Source organism: Centruroides sculpturatus, unplaced genomic scaffold (assembly GCF_000671375.1).
Source record: "Centruroides sculpturatus isolate CEXI.00-Female unplaced genomic scaffold, Cexi_2.0 scaffold31, whole genome shotgun sequence".
Taxonomy (NCBI): Eukaryota; Metazoa; Arthropoda; class Arachnida; order Scorpiones; family Buthidae; genus Centruroides; species Centruroides sculpturatus.
This window is the reverse complement of record NW_019384496.1, coordinates 641,748-665,337: the sequence shown is the minus strand read 5'-3', so window position 1 is coordinate 665,337 and position 23,590 is coordinate 641,748. Positions and strand designations below refer to the sequence as shown.

At 29.4% G+C, this 23,590-nt stretch overlaps 1 protein-coding gene across 1 annotated transcript in view; it reads left to right on the top strand.

Moving 5' to 3' along the window:
• Nucleotides 1-23,590, top strand: part of LOC111621944 (endoribonuclease Dicer-like) — a 132,753-nt gene that overhangs the window by 80,729 nt on the left and 28,434 nt on the right. Inside the window, exons 6-9 of the mRNA XM_023364196.1 lie at nt 4,665-4,809; nt 4,896-4,971; nt 14,339-14,478; nt 14,546-14,725. Of these exons, the coding sequence (XP_023219964.1) occupies nt 4,665-4,809; nt 4,896-4,971; nt 14,339-14,478; nt 14,546-14,725 (541 nt within the window). The remainder of the gene's footprint in view (nt 1-4,664; nt 4,810-4,895; nt 4,972-14,338; nt 14,479-14,545; nt 14,726-23,590) is intronic.

Here is a 23,590-nt window from a genome sequence, read left to right as displayed (position 1 = left end):
TACATACTGTATAAATATGTAGAATTTGATTACATGTTTTCGTTGTGAATTATAAAAGATATGTCAAACTATTTTTAAGAAATATTTTAATTTTATGATTATGTTGGTCATAATATATAAATTAAAGCCATAAAAATTATTTGTATTGCTTAATCTAACATTACAGTTATTTTGTGTTGAAACTAGTCGTTGAATTCTATATAATTCCAGGATTATTAATAAACTTATTAAATTTTGCTGTTTTCATTTTTGTTACTTGTTTAAAAACTTTTTTCATAATCTGTTGACTAAATCAGAATTTAATTTATATGATTCTAAAATGTTTTTGTTTCAATATATGTTTATTAAAATATTGTATTCTCTTAGAGCTCTTTCTGTGTACCAAAACATCAACTAATATTATAAGTGTTTATGAACAAAATTATAAGTTTTGTTCATAATTATATTATAATAGAAGAAGATTCTTCTTCATATTCATTTAATTCTCTTAGATTAGAGAAATGACCTGATAATAGCTAAGGTTATTTATTTTTTAAACATTATTTGCATTTTGATGAATTTTAAAACATTAGAAGGCAAAAATCCAATAAAATTGAGAAGAAAAATATAAGAAATGTTAATATGATTATTGTATTATAAATTAAGTATAGACATTTTATGCAATCCAGTTTTCAGTATTCCATAGAGTATTATTACTGTAATAAAAGCAAAAGATGGTCCAATGAAATATCAAGGAAATACTAAGGTAAAGGAATTATTGTATCATTTTATATTATGTTTAATAATAATTAATAATATTTTGCAATTTATATAATTTTAATTTTATAGTTTTGTAAACATTGCAAAATATTCATAATTTTTATAATAATTATGTATATTATTACTATGTTTAAATTTTACTATGTTAAAATTTGTGCAATCACAGGTTAATCCTGGATCATCCATGTATGAGTAAATGTGAAGTATCAGATTTCACAAAGATAAAAATTTTTTTATGTTTTAATAATTGGTGCTAGTTGTGTGAAAATTTGATTTTAAGAATTTATTTTATTTTTATTTATTTATTTATGTATTTATTTTTTTGTGAAAATGTTTAAAATTATTGATTTTTTTTATTTGAAATAAATGTTTTTGAATAGATCTAATATATGGATTCTATTGTATATTTCTGAGAATAAATGTGTGAATTATATTTTGAATAATATATGGTTTCATATGTATATTTAAAATCTCTCTTTAATTTGGCTATTTAGTAGCATGCATGATAAATGCATTTATATATTTTATCTATTTAATTTGTGTTGAAGTTTCCAGTGCTGGTTGCCAGTGATTTGATGCTATTTCCTGAAAATGTTTGGTTGTTAGAGTGAATGAGTTGCTTTTTATTCAGCATAGAGTTACTTGCACTATTAATTTCAAAGGAAGATTATAATTCATTTAAATACAGAACTTACCTAAAATCTGCATGTGAATGACTTTACACTTGATAAAATATCTAGGTTGCTGGTTTTAATTGTATTAAATATGAAAGACTAAGTTAGGTCTTTACCGATACCTAACTGTTAACTAGTTACTTAATCCTGAGGTTATGAGCAGATCTATTGCTCACCAACAACCATAAGGATTTAGGTGCTTTTACTATTTTAATTTAATTAAAAGAGAGATTACTTAATATTGCTATTGTATGATATGATGATGATGTTGAATGTTTATTTAGATGTTTTATTCTAGTTTTTAATATCTTTTAACAGTTTTTCAATGCAGTATTTAATACTTTTATAAATTGATTATAATAAACAAAATATCAGATTTCCAAATTTTTATTTAATTTTAAAATGAGGTGAGCTGTCTTTTTTATCTGATCATTTTTTCTACTGTTATCTTAATGATGAAATTTCAGATTGCAAATATATCTATCTTTGTGTGCCACAAAGGTAATAATTTCTGTCTAAAAAGAATAGAATTTGTATACTCTTCCCAGTCTGGTTTGGCCCACCAGACTGGGAAAACCACAGAACACTGGTAGCTGGTTATGAGTTTGTGTGTCTACACCTAAATAGGGGCCAGTTTCCCATAAAAGTCCTTCCATGAGGAACTCCCCATCTTGGCAGATTGCCTATGTGTTATGTTACATTATACCATCAATCCAATTTAATCTGGATTGAAAGTACCTTAATATCAAAGTGTGATGTTACTAGGATACTGATCACAAATAGGAAGTTATAACTTTGATCAATTTTGATTTGAAATTGAAACCAGCTTATGCAGTTATGTTCTGACAACATTAGAAGAGGCTAATTAGCTTATCAGGATTCAATAATTAATAAACAAAAGAAGAAAATTCATAACATGGCAGCAGCATCTTGATTTACTGGAATTATAGTTGAATCCCATTCTAAACCATACTTCACAAATTAATTATTGAACTATTGAAAGTTAATTTATCAGTGAAGTATGATTTCATCAATAGCAAATTTGTAGAATTTAGGATTCCCATATTTCTTTAGTTTCTGTTTAAAATTTTGATCTTTTTCTGAAGAATGATCAAGACTTATTCTCTTCCTTATCTTTAAAACATGGAAGTTCAGTTACTTGGAAAATGACAGATATATTTCTTTTCTAATTATAAAAAAATATTCACATCCTATTTTAATAAAATAAAAGGAGAGAATTTTTTTGTGAGAATTGTGCCAAATTCTTTAGGAATTTATAATGGTGTTAATTATGTCTTTATCCTGAACAATTTTTATACGAAACAAATTTTCACAAGAGAGATTATTTGTAATTTTTGTTGATCTCAAGCAAGCATTTGATAGAACCTCGTTCATTGTGTTAACCTTTTGGTAAACTCTGGATAAAACCCTTTTTCCTAAATATAAACTGAGCATCATAAAACTATCAGTTAAATTTAATGCTTTTGGCTTCACTTGAAGTATTCCATCTGACTCAGATAACTTTGAAAAGTTTTTTGAGTTCCATTCTCTTTTCCTTTTATATTAATAATAATGTTAATGATCTTAATAGTTTGTTTTAGTTGGAGTTTAAACTTTATAATGATACAGAGCTATACATCCTTTTTTTTATGCTGCTGATATTGTGATCCTTGCCCTCCAACTCAAGATTGATATGTTAAACAATAAAAATATTCAAGTGACTTCTACTATTCATTAAAACAAACTAAATAGCTATACAAAGTAAAAAAAAAATTTTTCAGTAAAAGAAATTAATTTCCTTAAGTAAAAATGATTTTTGGATAAATTACCAATTGTGAAACCATCAAGAGCAGTATATATCAATATATTGTGTTTTTTTTTTTTTTTCAAGTTCTGGATCATTTAATCAAGCAAATACATTCACAGTTGATCCATTCGAGCAATATATGCTATTAAGTCAATCTTGACAAGAATAAAACTTATCTCAATTAATCCCATATTTAAATCCTTCAATAATTCTCTTATTTTATTGACAAATTCTTATGGCTTGTCTTTAAAATTGGGGTTTATTGATAAATGCAAAACTGAAATACAGCTTCTGTATCTTTGCAAAGAAATTACTTAACTATAATTGCTTCACTTTATGTTACATTCTGCAACTGGAGCTGAGATACACTGTCATCATTATTAAATGCGTGTTGTGCTGTTGCACCAAACTTCAGGAATGCCTAAAAATATATTTTCTAGCAAGTGTTACTTCAAGTAGTTAAATAATAATTTAAATAATAATATGCACATATCTGATAAGAGATACAATTAAACTATGCATATCAAGCAAATTCTCACAGATATAATTTTTTTCCTTTGTTTGAGAGGGTCAAAATTGGATATTGCATAGCACTTTGTCTTATTCATTCTGAAGACTCAGAAGTAGCAAAAAGATGATAACTTGTTATCAAATACTAAACTCAAGTTAGTTTTTAGAATTCAATATTATGTTATTGAATAGTGGAAATAAATATCTAATGTAAATTTTTAAGAAATGGCATTCATACTAAATAATAATCAGTAAGTAATGTGCCATTTGAAGTTGAAAGTAAGTTTTGTACAGTTACAAATAAATCCTTTTGGCCTTCACAATTCCTCTGGGTTTGGAGGTTTGTACCTTTTTTTGTTAAATAATAATAATGCTGTTATTATTATTAATTAAATGTAATAAATTTAATTAATTAAATGTACTAGTAATAATAATTATTAGTGTTGTGGTTATTTTTGTATTTTTGAGAATTTATGGTGCCATGATAAAATTGTTGCTTTTATTTACAGCTTAATGTTTTCTTTATTGTTTGACATTATGACTAAAATGATTAATGTTGCTTATTTTTTGTGAGCATTACTGCATTAGATATGCCTTTTTTGGATTTCATCAAAAAATCTTAATAGAATTATTTATATTTATCTTTTGAGAAAGCATTATTTTAGAAACGATTTTATTTATTTTAAGCAGGTTATATATCTATTACATGTTTATTTTTTGTATTATAAACTTAGATATTTTAGTTATTCATTTCAATATTCTGTTATAAAATTAGGATTTTGTGTTAATTAGAAATAAATTTTATTTGATAAAATTACCAACTAAATTTCCTTAAAAGATCTTTAAAAGTGCATACATTTTTTAAAATAGTTAATAAGTTGTATTTGAGAAGAAAATAATTTATGTAATTGCAGGTATTGTGTAAAACTTCCAAGCGATACTTTTACTAAGTTAACTCCAAAGTGGAAGATAAAAGAAATTTTTTTTGAAAATTCATTTATAGGTTATCAGTGTATTATACGACTTCCTATAAATTCTCCAATGAAAATTCCAGTTAATGTAAGTATGTTCTTAATTATTTATATTCAGATAACGTTATTAAAATTGAATTTCATAAAATGAAATATTGTTGTTTTATATAATAGGGAGATGTTATGCCAAAAAAACAATTAGCTAAAATGGCAGCTGCTTTAAAGACTTGTGAATTATTACATAAAGCAGGTATATTAATTTTAAGTTATATTACAATAAGTATTTTTAATTTAATTAATTTTATAAAGTACTTCAGAATTATGTTAAAATATGAAATGCAGTAATATGGGATGGCCATAATTAAACTTTCCTATTTGAAATTTTCTAGTATCTGACAATCAGAATGACACTAAAATTGGGAGGTATAGTATACAGGACATGGGAAAAGTATTTTACGAAAACATTTTAGTTTCAAAATTTTCCTGTAGAGGTGTTCTTGACTCCAAAGAAAGAAAACTTTGCATAAGATTGATTTGTTTCTCTTTTTGTTGGTACCCAAGGGCTATAAATGTTGCAGTCAAACTGTTCCAAGCACATCTTATTGGTAGTTATTATGAACATGATTGATTATGCATTAATTATGTAGTAATTTTATGAAAATGGGTATAATGCGGCTGCAGCTCTTTCTGAGTTTAGACATTATAAGAGTTTCGTTATATTAACATTATGCTAAATAGTGAATATACTGAAAAATGAATATGTGTGATAAAAACAAATTATTGCTATGCTATTTAAAACTGGCTATATTATTCTATTCTTTCTAAACTGGTTTTATGAAAACAAAGATCTTATTTATAAATCAACACTTGCAGATGGAGTCACCATATCTTAAAATTTTTAAAATTTTAAGAGATGGTGACTCCATCTGCAAGTGTTGATTTATAAATAATTTAATATTAATTAATAAATAATTTTTGGAATATTTAGAAAATATTAACTCAAAATAAAATTCATACTTGTTATTATTGTAAATTGGGAAAATATATTACGTCATTTTGAGTTTTTGATTTAATATCAATTTTAGATACATTGAATTATATATGATAATATATTAATATATAAAATATTACAATGAATATGAAGAAAATATCTTAGTAAGAAAAATATAAAATTAAACCAATTGAAATAATTCTTTCATAATAAAAAACTATAGTCTATTTCAGAATAGTTGACATCTAATGTAAATAAATTGATAATCAAGCAGTTTTGGTGTCACTCTATCATTGTAATAATCTGCATTCATTATGTTAATAAAATTACATTTTTAGATTTGAATAAATATTAAAATAACTTCTCTATTCTTAAAGAAATTTAATTTAAAAAATATTTATAATCTACTACATTTTTTTTTAACTCTTGATTTATTATATCAAGTTAGAAAGAAAAATACATCATTTAGTTATTACAAAGGATGTAGATATCTGAATTGAATTTATAAAGTATATACAAAGGTTTATTTTGAGAAATTGAAACTTATATTTAAAATAAATGCAGTAGTTGGCACTTATTTGTGATCAATAGTTAATGTTATCAGCCACTTAATGTAAATAAAATCTGTTTTCCCAAATCAGTTCTATATTCCTGTGTAAAATGTTGCTAGTTATTGTGATCAAATTAAACTTATGCATTTATGACATTTATAAATGACAAATTAGGATTAGTTTAAGATAACTTTTCAAAAGTATTAACTTTCTTGAAGTACAGGGTGCAGCAGAAAGAACATTCTGATTTGGAACGACAACAAAAAAAAATACAAAGCAAGATAGAGAAAGAAATCTTTTATACCTGATAAGTACACAATATGCCATTGTCATCCATTAGGTTTTGAAGAGTACAGTACATCAGTTAAATGGCGACCGTCAATGTCAATGCAGTTTTGAAATCTCTTTTGGAAATTTTACATTGATCTGCAGACCATATCCAGTGGAATTGTCATGATTTCTTGCATAATTGCTGCCTTGAGTTGCAAATTTGTTGGTCAGTGTTGGAACACTTTTGATTTGAGATAGCCCCACAGAAAAAAAATCACATGGGGCCAAATATGGCAAATGCAGCGGCCAACCAATTTCACCCCATAAAGAGACAAGATGGCCCGGAAACAAGTTTCTGAGAATTCCGAATGACCTTCTAGAGGTATGTGATGGGGTGCCATCTTGCTGAAATCATACATCTTCCAGATCATGATCGTTGAGTAAACCATTAACTAATGGATGGAGAAAATTCTCAAGCAATTCACAATAGTGTTCTGACGTTACTGTCACTGTAACACTACTCTCTTCAAAGAAATAAGGACTCCACACAGCGAAATCACCTAAGGCACACCAAACCATAACTTTTGGACTATGGAGTGGTCGCTGGTGGAGTTCTCGGGGATTACTGTCAGACCAGTACCCAAAGTTCTGTTTGTTGACCATCCCCGATAAATGAAAATGTGCTTTGTCACTGGAGATCAGTACAGCTGTTGGGGGAAATGCTCTGCAGAATATCCTGACACAAAGTTTTATGGATTGGATAGTCCCTATCATTCAACTCCTTAAAGACCATCATTTTGTAGGGATGCATGTGGAGTGAGCTATGTAAAAGTCTGCGGAGACAATGATCAGACATGTTTAATGCAGCTGTGTGTTTGTGTGCAGATCACTTGGGAGACTGCTGTATGGATGCTCTTGCAGCTGCCACATCTTCCGGTCTTGTTACACTTCTAGGGCAGCCAGGACTCTTTTTTTTAAAGCTGAACCTGTTTGTCTAAAATTTGAAACCCATTCTCGGCGTCACGATCCGGTTCCAGCTGTACCTAAAATTTGAAACCCAACTCGGGCGTCATGATCCGGTTCCAGCTGTACCAACAATTCGTCGTCCAACGACGAATTGTTGGTACAGCTGGAACCGGATCATGACGCCCGAGCTGAAAGCGTATTCGGAAGGCCTGTTGCATTATTATCACAGATTCACCGTTCATAACAAACTCTTCAACAACAAAAGCACGTGCTCTCCATTCCACACTATGATGGTAACTAAAAATGGCATACTCAAACAAATGAAAAGAGACCATGCCCACTGCTGTATTTCTGCTATAAGTGAAGCAACAAATCAGAACATTCTTTCTGCCACACCCTGTATTATTTAATAATTATTTTTGCTATTTTTTAAATATGAATCTGACTGTAGATTTATTAAAGAGTGTTTTGTGCCAGTTGGTATTTCACCAATTGATATCTGCTGTTCTGAATAAGATACCTTTAGAACATCAAAAAGTTTAAATAAACAAACATTGGAATTATCATTGTAATACTCTATTTTTATTTATTAATATTAATTTAGATTTCCTTTATTTTATGTAGTTTTACAATTATAATTTATTGAATTATTGTAATTTATTGAAAGATTAATTTGCTATTCTATTATAAAACAGAGGTATCCAACTTTTTGTTGCTGTGATTCACTCTTATTATATTCACACTAGTTGTGATCTACTGTTGGAAAAAAATGATGTTACTACATAAGTTAAGTTTATAGTAACATCTCTCCCAACTGTGACCTACTACTATATATATACTGTATGAACAAGTATTAATCTTTTCTCTCGTTCGTGGTGTAATATTGAAAGTAATTTAATAAGATTTTTTAATTCAATAAAAATATAAGTGTTATGAAATTGTGAATAACAAATACTATGGTAATCAATTGAGAATTTTTTTGAGATTGACCTGTTGATTGTGATTGACTGCAGGCAAACTAGGTGAATGATGAAGGGATGCAAACTGCAAGATATGCTTTATTCATACTTTACTAAAATAACAACATTGTGATACAGTCGACCCACCCTATAATTACGGTCCCTATAATTACGATTCCTATAAAACTACGAAAAAATATACGTATTTTGGAAATGTTGAGGTGGATTAGTGTAGAATCGATTAATTTTATGGAAGAAAACCTTTCAATCAGTCGTAGTCCGTAAACTTGACATGTGTCGGGCTGTGATTAGAACGACTTGTAAGAAATCGGATTCCTAATAAATTGGAACGTATCTATATCTTATAGGGGAGTCGATTGTATATGATTTAAGTATTGATTATTTTTTCTTATCCCTCATAATATTTTACTATTTAACTCTTGATTCTATTTTTGTTGCATACCTAAATGATTTGATTGTTTGTTTGATTAAGGCAACACAATATGTGGGCAGTGCCTTCTAGGAGGACTTTCTAAGGGAAGCTGGTCCCTATTTAGGTGTTACAAATGTGAAAAAATCCAGGAAACTCCATATGGCCAGCCATTTGGCGAGGTGTGAATCCTCAACTAACTACCAGTGTTCTGTGGTTTTATCCACTTGGCCACTGGTTGGCTAAATGATTTTTACTTATACTATTTAATTATTCTGGAATTTGTTGTTTGATATGTTCTAGTGTTGTTTGTGGTATAAGATTGTTACGTATAATTGTTTTTTTTTTTTATCAACAATCCTTTGTACAGTGACTATGAGATGAGCATAATGTGAAAACAAGTGATGTAACTGTTGTTTGTATGATGTCAAGTCTGTTTCAAGTTTTGTGATGGTGAAGTACGGATGATAAACTCATTCATTTCTGATGTCCATTTCATCCATTGATGTGGTTTACCTGCCTTAGTGGTCTGTGGTTGGATTACTTCAGAAACATCAGAATTAGGCTGGTTTCCCACAGCCGTTGTGGGCATTGCAGTAACCATACTTGGACCAATGCTGCTTTTACTTCTAGTGGTCAAGGGAAACTGTGACGAATTTTTCAAACTAAGCCTCTGCCTAACTCATGAGTGTGGACTTTGTTAACCTGGGCAACATGCGAGCTGGTATTAAACTTGGATCATATTATCACCATGGTTAGATCTCCACATATGTGGGTTCAGTCACTCTTGGCTTCATTTCTCCCCACGTACTTCACTGACATGGGTGACCTTACTAGAAACAATGCTCTAGCTGGCATAACTCTGTGGTTCATCAGAATTACTGAACTCTCTCACCACAGCAAGATGGTTACTGGCAAGAGAGTTGTTGTTTTTGTGTTGTTGTTGTTATTAATTTCCTACTTGGCTTACATAGTAGTCCTAATGCAATGCCAGAGCAAGATCAGTGATGGCTCATGGTTGTGTAATGTGGAGGTACAGTAAATACAACTACTACAGTAGACCCCCCTATAAAATAGATTCATACAATATGGATTCATATATAATGGTGAAAAAAATGCGATTATATTCATATAAACATGCTAAAAGAGACTCATATGATACAGTAAAACATCATCGCCGACTCGTGTCACAACAGGATTGATCAAATCTAGACCAATAGCGGATATTACACAAACCGTTGAGTTTAAATGAGCAGCAGATCTACTAAAAACCATTTATTATTTAATGGCCATAAAAATTATATTTATATTAATGATGTCCGCAAAGTTCAGCAAACTTTTCGCAGAAAAATAATTTATCAGGAAACACGTGCCCACCATTTGATGTGCCGCTCCACAACGAAAACAAGCTTAAGCAATGGCATTGTCGAACAGTGCACACTCAGTAAGTAATCCTACAATTTTTTGTTTATAGCATAGTTTATATGGATTATTCCCAAAAAATTATAAGTGTTTTGGAAATGTTGAGTCAAATTAGTCTAAAATCAGTTAATTTTATGGAAGAAAATTTTTCAAACAGCCGTATCCATAAACTGCATACGTGCTGGGCTGTGATTGGCTCATGTATTTAAGGACTCGTACAACATGAATTTTATAAAACATGGAATATATCTACCGTGTTATGGGGGGTCTACTGTGCTTTTAAAACCTCAATATATGAGGGTGGTTTTTTTCAACCTCTGATGGTCCATAAAACAAAGACAAGTGTAAATAACAAAATGAATTTATTACCAAAAGTTAGGTAAAAACATGATTATTTTTCAACATAATCAACATGAAAGTTGAGGCATTTGTCATATCTGTGGACGAGCTTTGCAATCCCCTCTTCATAGAATGTTGCCACCAGTGACTTGAGATAGGCCTTAACGTTGTTTTGAAGATTGTCATTAGTCTCGAACCTCTGCCCTCCTAGCCATAGTTTTGGTTCAGGGAAAAGGTGGAGGTCTTCACACATTAAAGGTGTGAAGACTTCCACCCAGCTTGGAACTTTTTAAACACCCAGTGTATAGCTCTGATTTAGTGCTGAGTGACTTCCACTTTCCACTTTCCATAGATTCAGGTTTAATTCATACTTTCTCTTCTTTTCCAAGAAGCACTAAATTTACAGGCACTAACCCTGCACAATGGCCATGCATTCCCAAAATCAACACTTCTAAACTAGTAGGGAAACACTGTATGTGAACACTTACATATTACCAGATTGCTCTCATTTTATTTCTATTCTCTCAGACATTTACACACTAGTCTATGCTGGTGCAGTTACAGTAGTGATTTACCATGGACTAAAACTACATCCATAGAAACACACAAATTAAAAACCCTTCTGAAGCCTGCCTGGCAAAGAAGAACAGAAACACAAATAAACAATGTTAGACAGCAGCTAGGCAGGCTGACACAATATGCTAATAACAAAACAACACCTAAATTAATGAAATAACTAAAAAAAATTTTCAAGAAAATTAAAACACACATCAAGCACAAACAACACAATGTCCATATTACAGAATACATTGACACACTCAAACAACCTTTCAACCAAAGCACAATGATTCAAACAATACAAATTTTGCTCTGTATGGAAACAACAAAATAAATTATTCACAAACAATGAAAAACTCTTTTACAGGCAAATTTTAATACCAAATCCACTACTGATTCCCAACACAATGGCATGCCACTGAAGAAGAACACTCAAATTATTGGTTTTCTCTTTGGTCTACTGTTGTCATGCACAATGCTGAAGTGCAATGGATCAAATAGGAGAGAGAAGACATGCAGGACACACTTAGTATGCATTGCTTTGAAATAAATACACAAGACATCTGTTGCGCAATGCAGAAAGCACACAACTGGACAGCACCTGGTGTAGATAACATTCACAATTTCTGGTACAAAAAATATGCATCCTTGCACCAGGAACTAGCTAAAAATTTTACTCATATCATCATCAACCCACAAGACATGCCAAATTTCATCACACAGGGCATCACCTATATGAAACCAAAAAACAATAGCATTAAAGACCCTGCATAGTACAGACCAATTACATGTCCTCCAACCCTTTACAAGATTCTTGCCACTGCAAACAAAATATACAATTATATTGATGAAAACAACATTCTTACAGAACAACAAAAAAGTTTCCTTGGAAATCACAAAGGTTGCAAAGAACAACTACTCGTTGATTCTGTTATCCTATGGCAAGTTTATAAGCAACACAAACATACACATGTCGTACGTTGACTACAGAAAAGCATTCGACAGTGTCCCACACACTTGGCTGCTGCACACACTTTGCATCTACAAAATGCTCATTAGTTCCCTTGGTTTTACCATGCTTCACTGGAGAACAACATTACATCTTAACCTCCATAACACTCACATAAAAACAAATCAAATATACATTGAGCAAGGAATTTTTCAAGGGATTCCTTCAGTCCATTTCTGTCTTGCGCTTAATCCTTTTTTTAACACATTGAACAAAACACAATATGGTTATAATGTCAGACACAAAAAAACAACACTGTTCACATTATCAAACCTCATGTACATAGACAATATCAAGCTTTATGCATCCACACAAAATCTACTTCATATCTTGCAAACTACATGCACTTATTCAATTATTTGCAAATGAAGTTTGGTCTAGACTAGTGGTTCTCAACCACTGTGCTGCGGCACTTTAGTGTGCCGCCACTGTGAATACCCATACATAAGTGACAAATTATTGATTTCACAGTATAAACTAAATGATAATTTTTTTCTGATACTTGTTTAAAAAATTATACAAGTTCATTTTCTTTTTTTGATGAATCATCATCTTCATATGATTCTGAATGTTACCACAGTGTTACCAGTTAGAATTTCCAAACAGAAAAATTATTTGTTATTTTAAATTGCATAGAAATGCTACTTTATAGTGTAAAATGTTATATTAATTAGAGTTTAAAAAATAAAAAAATGGTAATGAAATCATTTTTAGTTTTGACTTAATAACAAAATGGTTAAAAATAAAACAAAACATTGGTCAATCAAGCTAAGGTTATCATTTTAAATGTACATAATTATTTTTAGTCATCAAAATTCAGTTTTATAGAGATGAAAAAATTAATGAGTCTATAGCTTGTTAGGATGATAATTGTGCAATATCTTAGCTGACAAAGTTTTCTGAAATGACATTCTTATATACATGGTGGGTGAAAAATAACTAGGTGTTGAGGAATTGCTGTAATTTCTATATTTCTAATGCAAAGGTGATGAAAATTACTTGGTATGTAGCTTATTAAATGGAAATGATGCATATGTTAAAATTCAATGTATGCTCCATCACCGTCCACTTTCTCAAACGACTGGGGATCCACTTATCTGTGTCTGCAACAGAACCTGTGTTCATTAGCTTCAAATGACAATTATTGATTTTTCCAGATGGATTATGGCATGATGTCTCTTCATCATATGGAAATCAGTGGTTGATGTCATGCACATCAGCCACTGATTTCCATACTTTAGCATGCAGCAATCTGCACTTGCTCCTGAACATACAAATGGTTAGTCATCTTTTTGACACTGCATGTGGTCTCTTTTGGTGGTCATTGCCCACACCACCAATGTGGGAATTATAAAATTCCATTGATTGATGTACATGCACACACAAATTCTATTATGATAGCATCATTATTATTAAAAAAAAATAATAGTGATTGCTCAATGCCTAGTTACTTTCCACCAACCCTATAGACAGAGGATAATTACTGGACATTTATCAATTTTTAAGATACAAATTTAAATAGGAGTATTTAATAATATCAGTTATAACCTGGATTGAATAAACAGAAAATGAATGGGCAAGAACTAAAGATAAGTATCTTTTATTTATTTTTATTTGCTTATACATGTCTTTGGTGGTTTGGTGAAAAATTGTAATGACAGATGAATGTTTGTGGGTGTATGAAGGATTTTTCACATTTTCTAAAGATTCTCTAGTCTTAGTGGTTTTAGATAAAGGAAGCTGTTTGATGAGTTTCTAATTGCAATTTAAAATCAGCATTTAACCTATTGCATCAAGTAACATGCATTCTGTTTTCAAAGTGCTTTCAAACATAGATACTCAATGGTAGTCTTCATGAAAATACAGTAATTTATCACATATTGTCTGAAATCTGAAAAGTTAGTTTGTTGGAAGCTAATAAATCAAATTATGTTTAGTCAGTTTAGGATTTTTTAGATTATTTTAAGTTATTTATAATGCAAATAGATAGTTTTTTTAATCGATTTTGAAGATAAAGTTTTTTATTTTATAAATCATAGATGTAATTTATTGCATTATTATATTTTTAATGTTTATATATTTTTTGTTTATTATTTATTTACTTTATATATCTTCTGATTAGGAGAACTAGATGATAATCTTTTGCCAACTGGTAAAGAAGCTGTTAAATTTGAAGAAGAAATGATAGGAGATTATGAAGAAGTACCTCAAGGTGCTCCTCGACCTGGCACCACAAAAAGACGTCAATATTATTTCAAACAGGTTGATAGTTTGAATAATTTAATACCATATTAATTGTTTTTAATAATTATATGTAAATATCTTATAGATAGCAGAAGCTTTAAGAAGTAATCCTCCTGAAGAAAATTTAGAATGCTTTCTATATATGTTTTCTATGAAATTAACTTGTCCAATACCAGAAGAACAGAATACAAGGGGAAGAAAAATTCATGACCCTGCTGAAACAACTTGTGGTTTTGGATTAATCACTACTAAACAAATTCCACCTGTAAGAAATTGTAAACTGTGATAAAGTATTTTTAAATTTCTTGTCTATGATTTTAATATTAATATTAAACTTTGCATCAAATTAATAATTTACTAATTTCTTTATTTTCTAAAACGATGAAAGTTTTGGAAATTATATTCAGTCTTTTTATAGTAAATAAACAGTATGGAGCTGTCCACTAATTACATATATGGATTAATGGTGAGAGGGGAATGTAAAAAATACATCATTGTACATATTGGGGAGAAAAGAGGTTGAAGCATTGTCTATGTGATTTTTTTTAAGTGGTATTAGTGGCATACAAATTTGTTCTTATTAGCCTGCTTACAGTCATGTGAAGAAACTGTCAGTTAGAGAATATTTACAGAACTTTTAAAAGTAATTTCTTCAATGCCAAGAGATACATAAACTATTATAATTAAAGATGACTGGATTTTCCAAAAGTACATCATTGTACACAACAGGGAGGAGCTCAAAAACTGTACATGTAATTAATGGATATCCCTATACAAAAAAGTTTTTAGAAAATTATGTTAGTTTTAAAATTTTTTTCAGTTTCTTTCAGCCAGATATCCAAGCTTTTCAGTGAATTAGATTCACTAAATTTTTATGCAAAAATAAAAGACAAAAAATTCAAGATACAAACTTTAATACCATTGATGAAAATTTTATATTTATATATTAGATCGTGGGTCTTTTACAAATATCATTTTTGTAGACAATATAAATATTCTAATCAATTTCATTAGACAGATTTTTTTATGTGAATTAATTTTTGTCAGATATATTACATGTTTGAAAACTCATTAATATTTTATGCTTGTTCTAGGACAGAATTACATTTTCAATTTCAGTTAGTCCTCCTGAGATTAATATAAAATTTTATTGTTTATTGAAAATTTATGTAAGTTAATAATTACTATAACTGTTAATAAATATTTATTTATAAATTTTTAGTAAAAGATTGAGAAAAATGAGAAAAAACAAAGCATAATCTTTAGTACAGGTAACCCCCATATAAGATGGGAGTTACGTTCCAAAAAATTGCCATGTTATGCGAATCCGTATTATGTGAAACAAAGAACTAGTACGAAAAGGAGGGTTAGGTTTCAAAAATTAAAAAACATGCTATTATATTTTCATAATTAAGATAAATATCTTTATTAAAATTTTCTTAAGTGATACATAGTAATATAAATAAAACAATGTTTTCTTTGTCATCACTAAAAGCACTATTAACCAAGAGCATTTTCTTTTTGGCAAGTTATCCTTATCCTCTGAGCATTTTTCTGCATTATCTTCAGATCCATGCTCTACCTTTTGCAAAAGTATGTAATTTTAGATTCCTTCTTCTAGTTAAAAGATCTTTATAAATTTCCTTATATGGTGCTAAACACTTATGAAGAATAAAGCAAGTATGGAATAAGGGAAAACATCTGGCAACATCAAAAGCATAGAGATCTGCAACATTGAAACAATTTTTGAGAAGGACCATGTGTATCGACAGAAGGCGAGAAAAGAAAATTTACATACTTATGTACTAATAGTTCACGAAAATAATAATTTTCGTGAACTATTAGTACTTAAGTATGTAAAAATTTATTACATTTCATGTTGTACGAGGGTTTTACTCAATTCTCAAACCGTGTCAGAGTGAATTCGTGCTATAACAGTACCGTGTTATACTGGGATGGTTTCAGTTCTTGAACCATGTTAGAGTGAATCTGTGCTATAGAAGTGCCGTGTTATACGAGGGGTTACCTGTACTAAAAATTCCCCCATCAAGCATGACAGAATACTTTTTATGAGAAAGTAGAGATTGAAGAATTGAGAAGAGCTTTAGGTCGATCTTGACATTGTGATGCTGTTTCTGCAGCCCTTGACAAAGCCATTCTTATTCAATGTTGCTCATGTTGGACTTCAGTCTTCAGGGATCTCAGTTATTCTTATTATTTTAGATCTAGAATTTACTTGACAATTTTACTCTTGTGTTTTTCTGTAAGCTTTTTTTTTTATTTTGACAAAATAGCTAGTTTTTTTTAATTTTAATTCCACATTGTTAAAACAAAGATTAATTGTATGTATGTTAGTTAGATGAGCAATAACACTTCTTAAATAATGGGCTTGTTAGATTGTTACTTTGATTGGATAATAGATGTCACATGGTCACTATATAAAGATTTTTTTAAAAATTTGTTATAGAAATGACATAATGAGACTATCATTTTTAATGTTTAAATTTTAAATTTAATAAGTAAGTTTAAAATACACCATTTGCTAAAATATTTTAAAATGCAGCTTGAGGGAAATTTCCTTGTCAAACATGAACTAAATGAGGTGACTGACATCATTGCAACATAAATGCAATCACTGATCTGAAATAGTTAAAACATTTATTCTGCAGCTAATATTTTGCAAAATGAGTAGCCTATACGTTCCATCAGAACATAAAACGAATATAACCAAAATTTCATCTTGATTGGACAAAAATTGCAGGAGTTATAAAGAATTCATACATACATACACAACACACACACCATGGCTTTTATATTATTAAAGAAATATATATTCATTGCTAAAGATTTTGCTGTTATGTTGTTCATTTCTTAATGATATAGTCATAATTCTGCAGAGTTATTATTTTAATAAAATTGTGTTTGAGAAAGTATTTGCTATACTGTATGATGAAATAAGATAATCATGAAGATAAAACTATAAAGTTACATATTTAAATATTTTTTGTACTAAGAAAGCACTGTTGTAATTTTATAGTGAGGACAAATTTTTCATAATGTTAGAATATATATAACATTCTAACATTTGTTGACTGGCTAGTTCACATGTTTTTATTAATATATGTTAGACTTAAAAATCAAAAGTGCTCAATGAGCATAAAAATTTACCAGAATATGTTGTGATTTTACGGAAACAGCTACAACAAGAAATTTCACATCCTGGCTGTTTATAAAGGGTTTTTACATTTTAAAAAATGCCATGACATGAAATTTGTGTTGTGACTGTTAAAAAAAAAAAAAGACCATATGTGCATTTCAGCATTATCAACATACCATAATACATAATAGTAGATGTATAACACTGCCATATGGCATTAAAATCTTTTTTATAATGATACAAGTATTTTCAACAATACAAAATCATTGTCATCAGGCTAACAAATATAGAATAGAACAAGAGAAGAGAAATGAAATGAAATGAAATTTTTATGATGAGTCTGTGGTGCATCATGAATGCATGCTGTAAAAATCGAGAGTTCCATTACCCCTTTTGTTTTTGTTTGCATATTATTTCAAATTCTGTTCTTTCTTATATTCATGAGCCTCAAATCTTGTTGTGAAGTTTAAATGTTTGGATTATTTAAATTTTGAGAATGTTCTAGGCCTTCTGCATGTAGTGATGTTCCATTCTGCATTTATTAGCCTGATAACAATGATTTTGTATTGTTGAAAGTACTTGTATCATTATAAAAAAGATTTTAATACTGTCTGACAGTGTATACATCTAGTATTATATATAATTTTCCATGGACTTTGAAATACTATTTGTCTACCATAACACATTGGTGCAGAAACATGATGTATTTTATCATACACATACAACAACTAGCTATCTTAACCTTATTGGAGAAGACCAGTGTAGCCCAATTAGGAGTCAACTCATTCATTGATCAGTTTTGATCTGATATGACATCAGCATATAAAAGGAAACTCAACTTTGTTATATTTTAATTTACTTATTTTTGTTCAATTATTTATGTTTATTTTGAGAATTTTGTTTAGTTTAGGTTATTTCAAACTCTTGACCAAACAAATGAAAAAGTAAACTAATCTTATCCAAATCACTTTTTGTCTGTTGACTTATTTATTATGCTTCATGCTAGTACACTTTTCATGTAGGTGGACTTGTCACACTGGATGGTCATGGAACAGAAAGGAAATGAAAAAAGTGTCTCAATTTCTGTATATTTATTGCGAAATGCATTTTGAACATATCAGGTCCCTCATCAGTCACTATACATAGATTTTGATAATCCATACAAAATCTGAATTTGGTGAGTTTATGTTGTATAATGGTGTCACAACAGTAATTTAAAAATGTTCAGTACATCATATTTTTCATTGCTTTAACATTGCCATTAGGTATAGGCCTGTGTTTTTGTTTATTTTTTATTTTTATAATTTTTAACAAATAAATGAAAACATAGACCTACAGCTACATGAATCTTGGGAAGGTTTCCTGACAGATGGGGAAGGGGGAAAATAAACAAACCAATGCATATTTGTAAGCTGGAGAGAAACACACCCAAAGGCAATGTTAAAGGAATGTAAAAATGTGATGTACTGAACGTTTGTAAATTACTGTTGTGACATCATTATACAGCACAAACTCACCAAATTCATATTTTGTATGGAATATTGAAATCTATGTATACTGACTTATGAGGGACCTGATAGGTCTGAAATGCATTTTGCAATAAATACATAGGAAATGAAAAAAGTGCCTCAATTTCTTTCTGTTCCGTGACCCTCCAGTGTGTTAACTCCACCTACATGAAAAGTGCACTAGCACAGAACATAATAAATAAACCAATCTTATTGTTTAGTCTGTTTTTCAGACACCATGAGTCACTTCTGGAAGGAAGAGTAAAAGATAAAAATAACAACATTGAAATGAATAAAAAATAAAGCAGAAAGCTATTTTATTCACTGATGAAGTAATTGTTACAGCATTGTCAGAACTAGAGTCAAGGTGTGACTATGCAGATGCAAGCAAGTGAATTTTCCAAGCAAGTAAGAATATTTGGCAAGAAGAGGTGATGACATTTTGTGCTCTTGTTTATTATGAATAAATGAGAGCGAGAAACAGAGCACAAAACATCATCACCTCTTCTCATCACACATTCTCACTCGCTTATGTCTGCATAGTCCACCCTCACTACCAGCAAGGAAATATGAAAGAACTAGGATTTGAGTAACATGTAAATGATGTAATGTCATACTGATTGGTATAAAAGAACAGTTACAATGTGGCACAATTGAGGAGAGGATTGCAAGCCTGCTAAATAAAGATTGAAAATGGATTAATTATAGTATTGCTGTGGTGTTTTTGCTTTGGAAAATTTGTATGTAGTAATTGTTATCACAATTGTATTTATTTTAAACTTTATTCAAGCAAGTCACAAGCTGTCATTATCTAAAAATGGATTAATGAAGCAAAAACAAAACTGAAATTTGGTTGTTATCCATTTCATTTTGGATAAAATGAGGAGAAAATTTGGGGTTTTACTTTAGCTGGATAATATGCAATTTTTCAAATTTAGGTTGCATAAATAAAAACAAATTTTCTTTTTTAAAGAAACTAGAATTTATTATTTCTCTATAAATCATTTCACAATAAACTAGAAATACAACTAAATCAAAATGAATTATTTATATTTGTAAATCTTCTTCCGATGGCGATAATTATGATTAATTTTTTTTAAAGACAAAGAACCCGAAACAACCCCAAGAATGTATGATGGGAAATAGATGTCCGTACATCACCAGTTCCTGTTTTTTAAAAATGTTTACATTTTTAATTGGATATATGTTTGTGTTTTTAAAAGACTGTTTAGCAGCCAGTAGCCTAAAAGGGAAGGTCAGTCGCCAAAAGTGTAATGTCTGGAACACAAAGTTAATAAATGTTGGTTACTCTTTTTGGGAAGGACTATTGTCTTCAAAAAAATTAATATGAATTATTTATACTTGTATATTATCAATAAAACAATGAAAAATGATAGCATTGTTGTATGCAAGCAAAGTTTATTTATAATTTTTACAAATTCTTAAAAAGTTTTTGCTTTTATGCAATTATTTTGAAAAATTGTGAGATTTATAGAATCATGTTGATTTTTTTTATAGTACTAACAACAAAAACTGAACTGATTTTATTCAATATAAATAAAAGCAACTACATATATGATATTACACAAACCTTACAAATTGAATAGAGTCAGAAATGTAGAACATTACTTTTTTACATTGAATACATGTTCAAATTTCAATTTACATATTTGAACATATAAGTATCCCTCATATAACACAGTAGTTACATTTTGAAAAAGTGTCATGTTATGAGAATCTGTGTTGTATGAAACAAAGGACTAGTGCAAAACATAGGGTTAGGTTCCACAAGTTAATAATGAAAAATAATAATACATTTTTGTTAAGAAAAATGTGTTTATTAACCAATCAATTTATTTCTAATCAATAATTAACTAAATATCACAATTAAAAGTACTGTATTATATGTAAATACTAATTTTAGATAAATGAGGGAATTTTCTTTCTACAAAGTATTGTCATCTGAGCTTTTTAGATCAGAAATATGAGCAACATCTTCATTTTTTTATTTTTATCATAAAAAATTTTTTACAAATGAGAAAATAAAAATACATCATTAATCAAAAATTTTTATTCTAGTTGTTGCATTTGATCAATTGACTACTGAACAATCTTTTTTTCCAGAATTTGTGTTTGAATGTGGAATTGTTCAAGTTGGAAACAGTTCAAGTACCAAGATAATGCTGTATTTATTCATCACTTTTATGAATGATTACTTACCTACAATTAAGAAAAGCTTAATAACACATACCTAAAAATGTTTAAATAAACTTTACTAAGTACAGAGAGTAATCTATAAAAACAAAACACAGTGACAGTTTTAAAAGCTAAAGTCTGAAAGAAACGACAACAACACCTGGTTGATAGCAAAGCTAGGACAAGGAAGAGAAAATTGTACTATCAGTTTTCATCAAAGTAAACCTGACAAAAGGCAAAAAACAAATTGAAAATTTCAATATTCTAAAATTCACAGGCAAATTTGAGACTATATATGCATGCTTACTTGAATAAAAATATATTGAATAATGGAATTTTCAATTAAAATTTGTGAAATTTTGTATGGAGGATTTCTCAAATTCTCTAACCTTGTTAGATCAAAACTGTTGTTGAGATGCTGTGTTATACAAAGGATACCTGTATATTCAATGTAAAAAATGATTATAATGTATTTACTGTAAAAAACTAAACATTCTAGTTTTTTAGTTTTTAGTTTAGGAATAGAACATCTTTGTAACAAACTCTGTTGCTTGACTTTTGGACATTTGACACGCATGTACAATTTTAAATACATCTGAAAAATTGAGGGCTGCCTTTTATATATGCAATCTCTGACAATAAAGTTTGGCGAATGAGTTCAGAATAGGAAGGTATTAACATTATTCAGCAAGCATACCTTACTGTTTTTCAAAGTAGTCCCCGTCCATGTCAATACACTTTTGAGAATGAGTGTCCTTAAAACTGCAGGCAAAGTTCTCTTTTGAGATGGCATTCAGCTCCCTTGTCATATTGCATTGAATGTTGGGTATGTCAGCAAATCTGTTGCCTTTTAGGGCAATGGAAACAAAGTAATCTGGGGTAACCATATCAGGTGATTATGTGCAGTGCACAAAGGGACACAACTCTCTCTATCTAGTGTCTGCTGCACAACTGGCTGTATGGGGTTCAACACTGTCATTGAGAAGGAACCATGAGCCTACCTCAGTGTACTAGGGGTGTAGAAACTCGTGATTCAGTGTAGAATGACTTTATTTTGTGAATTTGTCAAACTTGTAGCAGAACAGCAAATTCATTTGTTGCTCTATCTTCATTACTCAACCAAAACTTCAGTTTCTGCTGCTAACTGAACATTATGTGCCTTGTAACCATGTTGCTTTTTTCCTTTATCTGTCTTGCTTGGCCTCTTGCAGTGCACAGTGCTGTTTGCACAGTGTTGCCACAACAGCATGCCAACATCTTTTACTGAACTTTATTGTCAAAGGTTGTATGTGTATATATATATATATATATATAAACAAATTAGCTTTTATGTGATTAATAATAATATCTGTGCTGTTCATTAATATCAAATTCTTGACATAAATATAAAAATGTTTTTTATTTAAATAGATTATGAGTTTATATATATAATAAAAATTTAGATTTGAAAATTCAATTAATAACAGTTATAATTAGAATGAAATAATTATACAGTATTAAACTGTACTCATTTTTTGTCTTGAACATTTTCATTTGTGAAAATGAATTTTTTCTGTTTGACATTATCACATTTCTTTGGAGTGCCTTCTTCATGCAGACAGACTTTAGACAAGATTTTATAAATTTTATAATTTGTTTACAAAAATAGTAAAGTAAAATGTTGAAAATTCAGAGCATCAAAAATCTTAGTTTGGCCATTAAAAATAAATAAAACTGTTAACCCTTTCAATGTGTTACTTCATTATTGATGTTCTTTTGGCTTTGCATTGTTGATGTTTTAACATTCATTCAGAATTTTTAATTTTGAAATTATGATTAGTGTATTTTTTTAAATACAGTAATTCTGTAAATTATATTTTGAATCTTTGTAAGCATTCCTACATTCATTGTGAAATACTGGCTTGAACTTGGAACACTTAAACTTGAATTACACTGTATTTGGAATTTACAATACTTAAAATGCTAATTTACACACACATTTGAAAATCTGCATGGGGTCCAGCCTTAATTATTTTAGACTTTCAACACTTCCACTGTATAAATTAATTTTATCACTAACAAATTCACATATTTTTGTTTTAACTGTCATTATAAATTTATTAGTTTTATTACATGCAATTCCCATGTATCATTTTGATTATACTATTATGTTAAATCTCAACTGCTATTCAAACATTAAGTGTTTAGATAACAGATGAGATGTAATAAAGCCACTATAAAACTTAAGACAATTAAAGTAAAAAGTAAATTTGATGTAAAGCTTTAAAAA